Genomic DNA, 16,743 nt, shown 5'->3' with positions numbered 1-16,743 from the left:
TCAAATCTACGCTCGTCCTTCTAAGGTCAACAGATGGGCTCTCATTGCTATCGGACCAAAGGTTGGCAGCTCTGGAGTCCTGACAATCCCAGCTGGAGAGTTTAGTGCTGCTGAAGCAGATCAAGGATCACGAAGCTGCCTTAACATCGATGTGTCCTTTCAGGCATCTATGAAAATCATAGGTAGTAGTGAGGGCTAAAAACCCTCGAGTGGAGAACAAAACGCGGCCAGAGGAATAGATAGGGCCTTTCCTGCCCTTGGTCCCTCTCAACTGGCTCTGATGGCTCACCCGCAGGCTACCTCCATTCAGCTAGTGGCTCCCACAAGTGGTGGTGGTGGGGAATGTTCTGCTGGCAGCAAAATGCTGGTGAGGCTGTGAAATCGTTTCTAATTGGGGCTTTAACCACATTAATGCAGTGCAATGGGAATCCGATCCGAATCCTAACCTGCTCATGGAAAAATTCTCTGCCAGCAAGAATGCTCCGATGAGTCACCCCAAAACGACTCTCCCATTTTCTAGCCCCCAGGATGGTCATTATGAAGCTAAAAAAAAGTCAGCCCATTAACCTTTTGCCTCTCCATAGTTGCTGCTGGACCTGCTAAGTAATTCCAGCATGTCCTGTTTTTATTCAGAAGTTAAATCTGCTTTTTTATCTTGAGTTTATAAGATTCTGAGGAGAACACTCAGAAACAAACTCAAAGATATCTCAACACTATGAAATTTTATCAATGCCATTAATTTAAGCTCTTAACCAGCCAATTAAATGTCTTTTCGTGCTACTGCTAGTATTTTATCAGTGGCGGGGGGTATTTTCTGCTACATGGGGAGACCACTGGCTGCATCCCAGTGAGCAGGCACTCTTTGGCCCACACAGTCACCACCCTTCCCTAGCGGAAAAGGCTGTTTCCAAGGAAACACCATCCACCCGGTGAACCAACCACTCCCGACCCATCACGGGGGTCTGCCTGCCTGCCTGCCTGGTCCCCAAGACCTCAACCTCATTTATCTTGGTCCAAGGATGACACCTATGCTGTCCAGCCAGTGCAGACCAGCACTGCCCACTGCTCCCGGTGGCACGACTAGGATTGAGGAGCTGCTGGCCCTCTGATTGGCTCGCAGCTCTTAAGAGGTGGGATCTTATCAACAAAATGGGTGGGAGCCCCGACAGCAGTTCATTAACTGTCTGACTGTCACAAAATCCCCGAGTGGCAGAGGCTGGTGAGGCCCCTGGCTTTCTTGCTGGCCGACAGGGTTCACCACTGATTGGCAAAATTCAGCCCCTCACGTTCAACTATAACTGTTCAAAACAATGAAAGCACATCTGATGGACTTGAGAAATGTTCCCTACTAACTTTAAGATAAAAAAATTTATTAGAATGTTTAATATCTAAATACATATGGATTCATTTTGGTGTAAAATAAAACAATTAAGAAATTTATTGCATTATAAGAAATACTCCCTCTGAGGGCATCATTGTATAAAAGGTACATAAAGGTATACAAGTCACTGCTAAAAACGTCAGTGCAGCTGTACTCTGGCATCTTATTATCATGGAGGATTAACTATTTTACAAAACTTTGATTGGTGATCTGTGGATTAATACACATTAAGCATATCTGCCAGTTAAGATGCTTAATCCTTCAATTCCACTGGTGGTTCACTCCTGTTTTCAAACAGTAGGCCTTACTTTAATCATGACTTCTGTTGGTTGTCAAGACATTCACGCAGCTTGTCTTCTGTTAATGTCAGTCGCTGTTCAAGAATCGTCACAGTCTGAAGAGTAAAATTAAAAGATAAAGTACTGTTCATTGAAAGTAAAGGGAAGATGCAGCACAAATAGCCTTTTCACATGACAGCGTTAGAGGCTTGTGACACTGCTTCCTGTCACATGCAAACACTTTGAAGATGAAATGAACAGGCACATGTAAAACAGCAATGAACGTACAGGACAAGAGCAATCACAAATAAAAGGATACATTATTCTGAGTAGTTTTAGAGGATCACATCATCTTTCTTGCTGAAATTTGGTTGATTTTTTATCAGTTACAGAATAAAAGCATGGTGGCACAGTGGTTAGCACTGCTGCTTCACAGCACCAGAGACCCGCATTCAATTCCCAGCTTGGGTCATTGTCTGTGTTGAGTCTGCACGTTCTCCCTGTGTCTGCATGGATTTCCTCTGGGTGCTCCAGTTTCCTCCCACAATCTGAAAGATGTGCTGGTTAGGTGCATGGGCCATACTAAATTATTCCTCAGTGTACCCTGAACAGATGCCAGAGTGTGGCAACTAAGAGATTTTCACAATAATTTCATTGCAGTGTTAACATAAGCCTACTTGTGACACTAATAGATAAACTTAAACTGTTTTAATGCACACTGTCCATATTCAAATAGTGCGAGCAGAAAAGGATTTGGTTGAAAACTTTTACCTAATTCCCAGTTTCATTTTACTGCCTCCTCCAATATAACCAAAGGCTAGGGAGATAATAATAATGCTGCTCTCCTTCTGCCTGCAATTCAGATACCACAACTCTCTAAACTTTATGAGCTCCGACATCTGGTATAGTGAGATTCTTCTAAATGGATCAGAGTAAAGCAGTTTCCTTGATATTCCCTTGGGGTTGGGGCCCACATAGGACAAAAAAAACATTCACATCACAGCATACAAGAGGCTTCTACTTCTTCAGAGCAGCGTTGTAACCTTCATTCTATACCATTCTAACTACAACAACACCCCAATTATTAACCAATTGTCAAGAAACCATAGTCTGTGAATTGTTGATAGTACAAATACCATATTAAATAATTGTTTCCGCTGACAATCCCTTTTATTAAAATGTAATTCATTTGAATCAGTAATGGAAGAAAAGTGTCAAGTTGGGCCATTAATACGTAAACCAAATTATGGTTGTTCCACTCAAGTCTTACATTTCATGGCTTAAAATCTTCCCTTGGGGAATATATCAAGCAGTAGACGACTTGTCCAAAGGTTTTGAAGAACATTACACGCACTTTTCAGTGAAGTACCTCAAGAATTAAAATGATCAGGATTAAAAACGTCAGAATTCATTCAAAGCATTTTAAAATACCCAATTTCTTCGATTGAGTATTTAATTTTTATCCCTTCTTTTCTTTTTGGCAGAGTGCAAGACACATCAGTTGCCAATAGTTAGTAGGACTAGTCAGGGGCAAACGAGGACACACTTAATCTGAAATTGCTGCAATGGGCTTGGCAGCAAGTAATGTTGATTAGATTTTTATGCTCATTATTGACATTGCACAATATCTGTGCTGCAAATTGCGCATCCTAAAAATACGATCAGCATTGGAATGTGAAGATAAAATTTCACATTTAGGCAGACATGATGATATTGAATCAGTAAATACACAGCCTTATATGAAGTCTGAACTGCTGTGTCATTTTCACAACTAGCCTAGTAGGGAAAATAATAACTGATGGAGCACGTACAGAACAAACTTAAATCAAGACAGCATTTTATCAGTTCAGCATAAGCCCAAAAATATTTATATAATCAGCAAGGTTTGAGAAACAAAAGATCATGAATATTAATAGTTCAAATCAACATCATAAAATAGACATGGTAAAGGTTAGCTGTCATTAGGGTAATTTCATATTCTGCACAAACTTACATAAATGTCATAGGACTGACCTAACCTTTCGGCGACCACCGCATGGTTAGAGAGCTAAGGTCAGAGCTCAGCATATGATGATGGAGGAAAGAGAGAACAATACATCACTTCTTGGCCTTTTGGCCAAGATCAAGTGTAGTATCGACATGCTGTACTTGGTTGAAGTCATTAGGTTACATTTTACTTCACTTGAAGCCATTTTTAAAAGCGGCATCTCAGCCTTTTGGCTAAGATGCAAATGAGATCAAGCCTTGGAGGAGGAGCTATACCTACTCCAATCAGCTTGGATCGTGTGGATCAAGCCCAAGACAGGGGGTGAGAGCCCTGTCTTGTCAGCTTGGATTGGGAATGTCTCAACTTGTTAAGACTCTGAATTGGACTTGATTTGATTGAATTGGATTTAAAAAAAAGAAAGAATAATACATCACATGTGCAAATGTGCATCCTATTACGCTACAGCATGAGTGCTCCAACACCATGCTGCTCAGGTAGTTGTACAACTTTTGAAAATGATTATGATAACCGATAGGGTGGCATTTTGAACTGTAAATGCTTGTGCCCTTGTATGTTCCACAGCCTGAATTTTATGAGGGTCAAAATATTTGGGAACAAAATCAACGACTCAAATAAAACTTCTTCCAAAGAGCTCCTTTGTTAAGTGCTCCTGACCAATATTCCACTGGACCAGATGGGAAGCAGATGAGCTCTGCATGATGCACATCTACTTGTTAGAATACCTCATAGTTACATTGTACGCAGAGCAATTAACTTGCTCTTTAATTTTAAATCCATCATGGATTCATTGTCTGGACAGAAAAGCAACAGGAAACTGGGCATCATTCTGCAATACTCTTCACAAGGGAAATGAGCAGCTCTGACTTCAGTGGCACAGCAATAAAATAAATGAAAGGAGCTGCTGGCCTTTGTGCATTCAGGACTAGCTCAAAGAGGTGGTTTCTGTGACAGCTTAACAGAAAGATAATTTCAAAGACTTTTGCTGCTGGAGGCATAGAGCTAGTACAACTCAGTTGATAGTATTAGGACATAAAAATTGGGAGCAGGAATAAGCCACATTGCCCCTCGAGTCTGCTCCACTAATCAATCTGATCATAGAACATAGAACATTACAGCGCAGAACAGGCCCTTCGGCCCACGATGTTGCGCCGACCAGTTACAAAACAATGACCCACTAACCTAAACCAATCCCTTTTCGTCCATAAACCTATCCACGGATCTCTTAAACGCCCCCAAACTAGGCGCATTTACAACTGCAGCAGGCAGGGCATTCCAATCATGGTTGACCTTCCATCCAAATTCCACTTTTCCACCTTGTCACCATAATCCCTTGATTTCTTTCATGTCCAAAAAAAAAGTATTCTTCTCTCTGGAATCAAGTTGTACCCTAGGACTCGACCACCTAATCTAGGCTGACGCTTCAGTGAAGCACTGAAGAAATGGTGTGCTCCAGGGAGCTGTTTTATGAATGAGCCATTAAACAGAGACAAAAGTCCATGGCGCTATTTAAAGGAGGGTAGGGTGTCGATTCTGCAATCATCACTATAACAAATCAAGTGGTATTGATCTAATTTCTTGCAAACATTCCTGTACACAAATTGGCTACCATATTCCCCTGTGTAACAAATGGTCCAGTTTTTGAAAATAACTCATTTGTTATAAAATGCCTTGGAATGTCTTGATGGCACAATACAGAGATTTGACAGCACGGTGGTGCAGTGGTTAGCACTGCAGCCTCACACACTAGGAACCCAGGTTCGATTTCAGCCTTGGATGACTGTGCATGTGGAGTCTTCACGTTCTCTTCGTGTCTGCGTGGGTTTCCTCTGGGTGCTCCGGATTCCTCTCACGGTCCAAGAATTTGCAGGTTAGCTGTATTGGCATGATAAATGGCCCCTTAGTGTCCTTTGATGTGTAGGTTAGGTGGATTAGCAACAAGTACATGGGGTTACAGGGAAAGGCGTGGATGGGATGCTCTGAGTGAGAGTCAGTGCAGACTCGACAGGCCAAATGGCCTCCTTCTGCACTTTAGGGATTCTATGGTCTAATTATTTTTTTCTTTCATCGAGAGCGAAGAGCTGAATGGTTTAGCATACTAGAGAGGGCAGCAGGACAGTCCTGCACACTCCATTCTGTTTGCACGCTTGTAACCACTGGTAGCTGTAGAACCAAAACTAATAATAACTTAAAAATTACTATGGCTTTGCAGGTATAATTATATTCCTCAATGATTTAGAATTTTATCCATAATATTAGTAGAGTCGTTTCCACATCACCAGGACCATGAGCTGCTATTATAAATGCAGTATTTTCTGCACTGAAATAACTTAATAGGACTTGAGGTTTAATGCAATCCTAATCAAGGTAACTAATCTTTGATAACTATTTTCTAAATAACATTAAAGTGATTCGAGACAGATATATTTTCAGGTCAAGGTGATGCATTCAGACAAGAGGTTTAAGCAAAAAATTAAATTGCTTTTAATGTAGAAAAGGTTCCATTGTTCCTACAATGTTCTTTTTTGAAATGTTAGCTTTACTCATCTGATCTATTCAGCTATGTTATTTGCCTTATGGTCTTACTGGCAATCATGAACGACCCACATTAACAAGGGGAACTACTTTAGGTATCTTTGAAAGTGTGATAGCAACCCAGTAGAACCAGACTGCCAGGTCAGAGGGCAACAGTCTAAGCAAATGGTTGAGAGTATGGAATGTCAATAAATTGTCCAATATGCCTGCAAGCCTTCTTTTCTGTTAGACTTGTGCTATTTACCACATGCCACAAGAGAAACACAGCAGTTTACAAACCTACTTCCTCCAGCAATGTAAACCATATGTCTTCTCTCTCAGGTAGACAAAATGGTGGCTTTCAAGCCAAATATTAGAAACACATGGAAATAAATTAACTCCTCTTAGTTTACAAAACTTTTTTCACAAAGGACATGGCTATCTCATTTCAAAAAGATTGCTCTAGTTTCGATCAGCGTCTGAAAACAGATTGTGTATCATGGCATCCTATTTTGACCATCATCTTTGAACAACTACAGTTAACATTACGTATTTTTTAAAATCATCACCGGAGTATTTAAAGATGGTAATATAGTACTTTATGCTTCTTCAAATTTGTGAGTTGTATATGAATTACATTTTGACATGGTTAGTCAATTTTCATGACAGAATGGAACATGTTTGAATTATGATACATGATTGCACTGTGTTTCTTAATTTGGGAATTGTATATATAATTAGATTTAATTTAAAGCCAGCTCATTTTAACAACGGTCTCTTTTTTAAAAGAAGTAAGAACCATTTATATTATGGAAACCTTGTGTGCAAAATTCCTAAATTCAGTGCTCGTGATTATATGCTTCAAAACATCATGCATCCATTGTACACAAGGCAAACATCATTTCTAACCACACTGGGACAGTTGTGTGCGTTTTCTTCAAAACCTTCTTACTGTTTATATTACGCCCACAAACTTTTCTTTAGAAGATGAGAACGGATTTCTGTTAGCATTACTCAAACAGCTAGATAATGTTCAATTTGGAAAGCTTTCAGCATGTTTATTTTTGTTTGGCAGTAAAATTAAGAGGGGAAAACTAAAATTTCTAATGTGCAACATTAAACTACCTACTGTAGGTTGGATATTGCTGATTCTCTGAATAAAGCTAATCTTCCACAAACAAATCCACACGGTAAATAACCTCCTGACACATGTAACATTGACCACCTCAGACAGTGATGTGGAAACAACTGGATTACAAAAAACAAATAACTGATTTAAATAATACATAAAACAAGTAGTACAGGCTTGAACACAGGCAGTTTATGCAATTGGTGGATCTGTTTCGGAGAGTACTGTCAAGCTTGTAATAAATTAACACAGCACAACTTGTGTTCCACCCTAACTCCAATTCACAACTAACATGAATTAGACAAGTCAGATAGCAAGGAACAGATGATCAAAAACTGTTATGGGTTTGATTTTCAATTGCCGATGGGGGCAGAAACAACTACAGATGTGATTTTCTTTTCCCCAGTACTTTATTTCCAATCAAAAAAGCCAATTCCAATTGAACCCAAACACAGTCCTGAACATGAGGGACAAATCAGATCCAAGCTGACAAGTCAAGACTTTACATTCCATCTTGGGCTTGATCAAACAAGATCCAAACTGATAAAATGAGGCATTGCACCCCCTCCCAGGCTTGATCTAACACTTCATCTTAGCCAAAAGGCGGAAATGGCTTTGAAAAATTGCACCAGGTAAAGCCTCAGTTTAACCTCAATGGCTCCTCTGATCTTTTACTCGGCCTTAGCCTGGGTGTGATTAGAAAACACTACATCCTACCACATCTAGGACATGATGCAATTTTAAAAGGGAGGACAGGAACACAATTACCTCAGATCAAGGGCCTGTTAAGCTCCTTGAGGAACTTGTTAATGGACTGTGGATGATGATGTGGTGGTGGTTTTCAATTTGTAAATCACCAAATGTTATTAACCAGTTTAAGATAATCATCCAAGCTCATAATGTGGCTCATTTATGCTTGCTAGAAGTGACACAAATTCATTTGCAGTGGCCCATTTTCTGTAAACAAAAGGATCATGTTCAAGCCTGGCACTTTTTTGAATTACCTGGGAGCCTATAGTTCTCTACAGCTTTCTCTATGACAATACCTCAAGCAGAATCAACTTATCAGCCAATCAACATCCTTTCCTCTTGCAGTGAAAATTGTTGTGATTGTTTGAAATTTGGCATTCTTGTATTTGTCCCGATAAGTGTAACATTAGAGCGTCAGCAACATGTCTCTATTTTCAGCAATATTCAAGTCCATTACTAACAAGTGACTGTTTCATTGAATACTTCCACTGCTTCCCCCCACATCCAGATAACTCTGGTTATCAATTGGAATATACTGTGGTTTCTCCTTCTTGGGTCTATTTAAGGAGCCCAGGCACAAAATTCCATTCTTCTCCTGGCTGCTAGCAGTAGAGCTTAGAAGAGAAACTCTCAATTCCAAGAGACTCCAGGGAAATCCAGGAGGATTGACAATGTTTGGGGAGGAATTTTCATTCAATATTGTGTTATGGGAAATTTCCTTTGGTTACCACTAAATTTTGAAGAGTGTATGCTTTTGCTTGTTACCAATTCCAAATTTTTTTTTCATCAAGCTAATGGATGTTACTTCTGGGAAATAGACCTTTTCTTGCGATTAGTACGTTGCAGTCAGGAGGAATGTACAGTTAAGGGTGTGTTTTCCAAAAATATTCTTTTGAATTTCCTCTCACCTCACCTATGGTGTTGTGAACATGCTCTATGCTTATGTTGTTGATATCTATCTAATCTTAATTTTGGAAAAGAGGAGCAGTGGCCGCCAAGCGAGGGGGGCTCTGTAACCTCAGAGCTAGGGACAGAGAGAGAGATGTGCGTGTGTGTGTGTGAGTGTGAGTGTGAGAGAGAGAGAGATGTGTGTGTGTGTGTGTGAGTGTGAGTGTGAGAGAGAGAGAGATGTGCGTGTGTGTATGAGTGTGAGAGAGAGAGAGATGTGCGTGTGTGTGTGTGAGTGTGAGAGAGAGAGGTGTGTGTGTGAGTGTGAGAGAGAGAGGTGTGTGTGTGAGTGTGAGAGAGAGAGATGTGTGTGTGAGTGTGAGAGAGAGAGATGTGTGTGTGAGTGTGAGAGAGAGAGATGTGTGTGTGTGTGTGTGTGTGTGTGTGTGTGTGTGTGAGTGAGAAAGAGAGAGAGGTGTGTGTGTGTGTGTGTGTGTGTGTGTGTGTGTGAGAGAGATGTGTATATGTGAGTGAGAGAGAGAGAGATGTGTGAGACACGTGTGTGTGTGAGAGAGAAAGTGCATGTGTGTAAAAGAGAGAAAAATGTGAGGGGGTCTGTTTGATGCCCAACATCCCTTCTCCCACCTCTCTAAAGACCAGCAATCTCCTCCCCACACCCCTAAGACCGAGCCAACCCAAAGCCTCACCCTGTTCCCCAACCCCACTCCTTCCAGCCCCTTGACCTCCAAACCCACCATCCAACCTCAATTTTCCTCTTCTCTCCCCCATCACTCACATCTTATCTATTTACCTTCTCCTCAGCCTGTCAAGGACATTTAAATTTCAATGGACCTTTAATCTTAACTGGCTCATGATATAGCCTTCTTCACTTTGTCTCAACTGCACTTTGATGCAAAGCGCCAGGATTTCACCCCGTCTGAGCAAGAACGTTGGGCGCAATAGACTGGTAATAAAAGCAGATAAGAATGTGGGCACGGAGTGCCAATTTAACATCAACTGCCACTCCACAGACATTCAGGCCCAATAGTTAACATTGGAAAATGTTAAACTGAAAACTAACACGCACTGAAGAATAAAAATATGACTACTTGAAGGCTAATTTATCTATTTCTAACCAAAGTTAGTCAGTTGTCTGACTACAGTCACAGATGTCCTACAGTGCAAAAGGAGGCCATTTGGCTCATCAAGTGCATTGACTCCCCTGCCAGAGCATCTCACGAGTCCCATGCCCTGCCCTATCCCTGCAGCGCCATGCATTTAATGCGCCAATTCCCCTAACCTATACATCTTAGGACACCAAGGTCAATTTAGCATGGTCAATCCACCCAACCTGCACATCTTTCAACCGTGGGAGGAAACCGGAGTGCCAGGAGGAAACCCATGTAGACACAGGGAGAATGTGCAAACTCCACACAGTCACCCACAGCTGGAATCGAACAGATTCCTGGCACTGTGAGGTAGCAACACTAATCATAGCTCCAACATGCCACCCATGTCATACTGCAATGACCTGAAGCAGTTTCAGATATATATCAACAAAAAAAAAGGTAAAGATGAATTTTCAAGGTCTCCGGATATTCTGTAGGATTAATTGTAAATTTTAAAGTTTTGGGATATAGGTGAAACAAACTACTATCAAATAACTATGATGTAACTCACTGCCCTCCCCATGCACCCATTTGTAAACAAAAGCCAAGCATAGCTGACACAAGCACACACACGCACACTGACTCAAACCAAGTGATTCAGGTAGGAAACCTTCCCCAATATTACACTAGTGACAAAGTACTGAAACTGATGCCACTTACCTGAGTGAGAACATCCAGCTGCCCTACTATGTGTTCCAGAGTACTTGCAAGGGCTGAGGGGATGCCGCTCCCTTCTTGCAGATGAAACTGGCTTGGGGGAAGAACAGGTTTTGCATCTGATGCCAGAATGTTGCTTGGATGGCTCTTTTGTTGATTTATGTTAGTTGACTCAGTGTCTGAAAAGTTTTTTGCCAAAGACTTCTAAAACAGAAACAGAAGATATTTAAAAACTGGCACTTTGCTTATGGATAGCCTTCATCATCTCTTCTTTTTTTGTACAGGCATCCTGGATCAGGCTTGTCCAACCTTTTTTGCTTGGGAGAGGGGCACATTTCCATTTTTTCATTCAAGGGGCTGATGAGCAAATTTCAGCAAGATAAAAGTTTGGTGCATCTTTAATCAGAATATCAAGAGAAAATATTAAGAAAAGAAACAACTGTTGAGTAAAAATAAAACAATGTCATAGCAATAAATTGTTAAATTTTAAAAAAAGTGTGTGGGTGTGTATGTACGTGATAGTGAGAGTGAGTGAAAAACCCGAGAGTGGGAAGGCATACACACTGACACGCACGCTCTCACACTCATGGCCACAAATGTGCTCACTCGCTCACTCCCACACATGCACACAATTGAACATTGGGTCCGATTAGTAAAGTCAGGCACGAGACAATTAGCACGATCCACGGCCGCCTCCACACTGGTTATCCCTTTGTCAAGGCCCGAAAATCGGGACCACGTCTGTAATAGGCACAACGGCTATTTAAGTGCATTAGCATGCATTTAAATTGACTAAATGGGTTGCACACCCAACCTTACCGGCACTTCCCCCATCCTGAATCAGCACGAAACAGGCATGCTCCATAAGAGTCCGATTCGGGTGCTCCAGTTAGAGAAGAGATAGGTGCCTAGCACCCGAAGGCTCTCTGCTTGCGATCAGTGGGTGGGGTGGGGGTAAGGGAGTCCGCTGTCACACTGCCTGAGATCAGTGGGGAGCCGCTGTACTCTGCCTGAGATCAGTGGGGGAGGGGGTAGGGGTTCCGCTGCTACTCTGCCTAAGATCAGTGGGGGAGAAAGGGAGGGTTCGCTGCCTCTCTGCCTGAGATCAGTGAGGAGGGAAGGAGGGGGTCCACTGCCACTCTGCCTGAGATGGGGGACAGGGCGCGTGATTGATCTGTATGGGTGGGTGGGGTTTAAGGGGGTCGGTAATGTGGGTGGGGTGGGACAATGTCTGCAGGAGGCAGGGCAAGGCATTATCCGGTCCAGGAAGGATATGGCAGGGGAGCTGCATTCTATAATTTTTCTTCCTGCGTATGCGCAGTTGGAGGTGCCAAATGGAGCTGCAGGCTTCAGGTGCGTTAAGCCCTTCAGCTGCATGATTTAGAATCGCTGGTGTCCACGCAGAGTGCGTAGGGGGCACCTGAGAATAGGTCTAAAAGTCAGATCTGAAACACACCCAGTTTCAAGTCTGTCCAGAATCAAAATGGTAAAATAGGGCCTGCTCTCTCACTCCCACACACGCTCTCACTCCCAACATGCACAGGAGAGGAAAGGCCTACGATTGCAGATGCAGCTCTTTGCAGAATCTTCCAGCATTTTGAAAACTGGCCCCGGGGGCCACGTATAGTGATTCCAGGGACTATAGGCAGTTGCACAGGCCTGTCCTAGGTCATTAACATTAACATACGGAGGTCCTGCAATACTTCAATTCCTTGACTGAGTTGTGCATAAACAAATAAGCAGCTGTGCAATAAACTCTTGAAAGCTTAATGTTCTGTTTGTTCTGCATGAATATGGAGTAAAAATTTCCACCCAGAGACTATTACTTACCTCTCTCACTATTGTTTTCCTTTTTTGCAAAGTACATAGAGCTTTGAAAGACTGGTTTTCCACTAATTAGATCTCAAAGTATTTCAATTTTTGTTTTACCGTGGAACAAGACCTCCTATTGGCCTCTGTTCAGTTCTAGCTTTGTGCATCAGACTCACATGAACTAGATGTCAGGAATTTATTTTTGTACATTACACCTAACGTGGAGACCACAATGTATAAAGGGCTGTTCCAGGAACTAATTTACGAATTTGAATATTTGGGATGGCACAGTGGTTAGCGCTGCTGCCTCACAGCGCTAGGGACTCAGGTTCAATTCCAGCCTTAGGTGGATCTCTATGTGGAGTTTGAACGTTCTCCCAGTGTCTGTGTGGGTTCCCTCCGGGTGCTCCAGTTTCTTCCCACAGTCCAAAGATGTGCAGGTTAGGTGGATTGGCTATGCTGAATTGTCCCTTTGTGTCAAAGAAATGTAGGTTGGGTGGATTAGCCAAGGTGAATGCGTGAGGTTACAAAGATAGGGTTTGGGGGAGCAGCGGCTTGGGTAAGATCTCTTTCAGAGAGTTCACAGAATCCTTATAGTGCAGATGGAAGCCATTTGGCCCATCAAGCCTGCACTGACTCTTACTCAGGCTTACACCATAACCTCATGTATTTAGCCCACCAACTCCCCCAACCTTTCTATCTTGAGACACTAAAGATCAATTTAGTATGGCCAATCAACCTAACCTGCACACCTTTGGACTGTGGGTGGAAACTGGAGCACCAATTGGAGGAAACCTAGGCAGACACTGTGGGGGGCCATGCAAACTCCACGGTCGCTCAAGGCCGGAATTGAATCTGGGTTTTTGGCACAATGAGGCAGCAGTGCTAACCACTGTGCCACAATGCTGCCCATGTTGGTGCTGACCTGACGGGCCGAATGACCTCTTTCTGCACCGTAGCAATTCTAAGGTTCTATGGAAAATGATTGCGAATAAAGATTTAGACTAGAAATTCCAAATGGCAACAATAATGCACAATATTCACAATTCAGTGTGCATTTTTCCTCAGGTGTTAAAAGTGATTAGTGTCAGCATCAAAAAATAAGCAGCACAGCAGTATCAAAATCTGCTGTGTTTGTATACACACTACACCAACTGGAATTTCTACCCTTTATTGTTACAGTATTATGCGCATTAACAAGCAACGTTAGATTCTTCTCCTTCCTATGCCCAAATGTCCTAATTCAAAACTGTTGTTATTTCGTTTATTTTTAAACAATACTTTTGTGTCAGTTGACCTCAAATACCTACCATGAAACTAATTTAACTGACTGCACAAGTTATTTTTCTGAATGAAGTAATTCTTGGCTTAAGAAACATCGATCTCTGAACTGTTATGGGCTATTTTCAAAGTTTGGCTGGAAATGTAAAGTGCGTTTCCTATTCAATATCTAAATATGCCCTTATGACCTCTTTTTGGTGGTGGATCATCCACTTTGAGTAACTTGTGATGATACTGTGCTATTTTAATATATTTTGTGTTTAAGGTGGGGTTGCTTTTAGAGGAACTGCCTTGTTATAAGAGTTGATTTATCTTGTAAACAGATGCTAAGAATACAGGCTAATAACTGATTAGCTAGGATCATTTACATTGTAGAGTTAATGGTTCTTTTGTTTATTTAGGTTCTCCTAGGGTTTTAGGCTAGCTATGCAGAGCTATGTGGGTTTTGATAAGCTTGATTGAGAGACAGTCATATGGTTAATGGGAGGAGCTAAGCTTGCAGGAACAAAACCATTTCAATTTCATTTTAAAATACAAGCAGTTGATGACTGGAGCTGCTTAAAGAAAGAAGTGTCTCTCTGTCTCACTTTCCCTCTGTAGAGCATTTCTGAAAGCTCCAAGCCTGGCAACCTAAGTCAAACAAGTATGCCTTTGTGTTGCTAACTAATTATAAAGAGGGATTTAAGTCTAAATTTTGCATGATTGGAACTCAGTGATAGATCAGTAGTTAAGAATTGTATCGGGTCATGTTTAAGAATTGTTCAATGGTTAAAAGTTAAGCTAATTGATTTGTTATAATTAAACTGTATTGTTAAATAAAATTTGTTTTGATTAAAGATCCCTAGTCTGTCAGTAGAGTCATGGCTGGAGTGAAATACCCTATCCTCACACTAATGCCAAAACAGAAAATTATTGGGGTTTAGTCTGGCTTCATAATATACCTTGGAGTTTCTGATCTGTAAAACTAACAAACTGGAAAAAAAAACTAGGATTTCTACAATCAAAGATAGACCAAAGGGATATTAGATTTAAATTGTTTAAGGGAAAAGTAAAATTTTGAAATCTGATAAGTAGTGGAACTCAATAAACAGTCAATAATTCTCAAAGTCCTATTATTATGCAACAGATTAAAATGGCGTGCCAGAAATTTCCAGGACTATTGACCTTGCTTAGAGTTTTACTCAAATAGACATAACTATGTGCAATTCCCAGTGCAACATTACAAGTAGCAGTTGCTGTAACATATTTTCTAAAATCCTGACTTCAGGTGTAAGTGTAAAACAGATGATATTGGAGCAACTGCCTGTTTTACACGCTCCAGATTTTTACAGACATAATGAATATCTGGAGACATGCTTAACCAGCAGTTACTCTGATATCACTTCTTGGACACTATCATCCCAAGTTTAAAACTACCCCATTTGAGTTCAAAATTTCAAACAAATTTTACACTTTATTTAGGAGCTAAGTTCAGAATTGTTACTTCACCCGTAGGCAACATTACAAGGATATATGTGGGCATCTATTGAAAACAAATTTTGTGAGTAGCAGAAACAGATTTTGATAAAGACAATTCATCACAGCTAGTTCAATTTTTTTAAACCAGAGGCAGTAGTCAATTTGGCTTTGAAGAGAAGCTGAAAAATCTCAAATTTGGCAAAGTGATTACTCGATCAAGAAGTGAGAAAAATAACTCAAGAAACATCTCTCATGTAGGAGAAACAGTAAGGCATTGCTACTAATATTAGGAGAAACAATGTGATTAGCCTGCATTTGTCACACTTCGAGGGAGTCATTTAGCTGTTACAAATTAAGTTTCTATAACAACGTCGTGTTATTTTATTCCGTACGCTACTAGAACAGATTTATGTTCAAATACAAAAGGGAAGGAATAGTCATAATTAAACTGATGACTAAGTACACAAAGTATTGGACACAAAATGACTCAATCAGGTCAGCCAGTCGTTTGCAAATGCAGTTTTAGAATAAGGTGGCTAACTGCATGACTAGCTTGAGACTTGAGATACATAATCCCTTTGCACAGCCATTTTCACAGATGCCAGTCCAATAGGACAATTTACAAGATAGCAGCAAATCAATTTTTGATTTTTAAGCAGGGATCTCAAACCCTATTTAAAACCTCTAAAATGTGGCAACTTCTCCCAGCAAATGATTTTGCGCAGTTTTTTTTTGCAACAGGTCTGCCAACTCATTTCTAACTTTGGAAATGGACATTGAAACAGGAAACTTCCTTCCTCAAAAAATGATTGCACCAAACTACAATGTGCAGCTTTGTCTATATCTCATTACATTGCCAGTATTGCTTGTATGTTAAATTTAATATTTCTCCCCAAAAGGGGAAGACGCACACGAGCCCTATGTAGCTCTAATCATGAGAATTCTATGGATGTCAGCGATATTTATTGATTTCCGCTACTTATACATCAACCTTTGAAACTCCTAAAAATGATTCTAAAAATGGCGGGTCAACTTGTATCCTAAGTTTAACATGTGAACTCAGTGTGGGTGATTGATATTTTGGAATGTGAAAAAAAACTAAAGTTTTAGAGGAGGTGTGTGAGGCAAGTTTTTTTTTTACACAGAGGGTGGTGAATGTCTGGAACCCGTTGCCCGGGGACCAGGTACGATAGCAGCATTTAAAGGCAACCTGACAAATACATGGACAGAATGCAAATGGAAGGATATGGACTGTAAGTGCATACAGTTTTAGTTTTGGGAGGCATCATGATTGGTGCAGGATGGATGAAGTGCCTGTTCCTGTGCTGTACTTTTCTTTGTTTTTTGATCTTTGTTAATTCATATCAAATTAATGTGGCACAGTGTTCACTGAATAAATTGATTGTACAAAATTTTATTTC

At 40.9% G+C, this 16,743-nt stretch overlaps 1 protein-coding gene and 1 non-coding gene across 2 annotated transcripts in view; one reads left to right on the top strand and one right to left on the bottom strand.

Annotated features, from left to right (window-relative positions):
* Positions 1-1,353: 1,353 nt before the first annotated feature.
* The window catches only part of poc1a (POC1 centriolar protein A), a 110,684-nt gene continuing 95,294 nt past the window's right edge, over positions 1,354-16,743 (bottom strand). The window contains exons 10-11 of the mRNA XM_080181839.1: positions 10,775-10,975; positions 1,354-1,775 (exon numbers count right to left, since the gene is read on the bottom strand). Of these exons, the coding sequence (XP_080037965.1) occupies positions 1,695-1,775; positions 10,775-10,975 (282 nt within the window). The 3' untranslated portion in view covers positions 1,354-1,694. The remainder of the gene's footprint in view (positions 1,776-10,774; positions 10,976-16,743) is intronic.
* On the top strand, positions 3,756-3,946 carry LOC145341692 (U2 spliceosomal RNA). The gene has a single exon (XR_013886445.1). It is a non-coding gene; the product is annotated as a U2 spliceosomal RNA (small nuclear RNA).

The sequence above is a fragment of the Carcharhinus amblyrhynchos genome, chromosome 3 (genome assembly GCF_965287045.1).
Source record: "Carcharhinus amblyrhynchos chromosome 3, sCarAmb.v2.hapA, whole genome shotgun sequence".
In the NCBI taxonomy this organism is placed as follows: Eukaryota; Metazoa; Chordata; class Chondrichthyes; order Carcharhiniformes; family Carcharhinidae; genus Carcharhinus; species Carcharhinus amblyrhynchos.
Note: the sequence above shows the minus strand (reverse complement) of the source record. Positions and strands in the feature narration are given on the sequence as shown.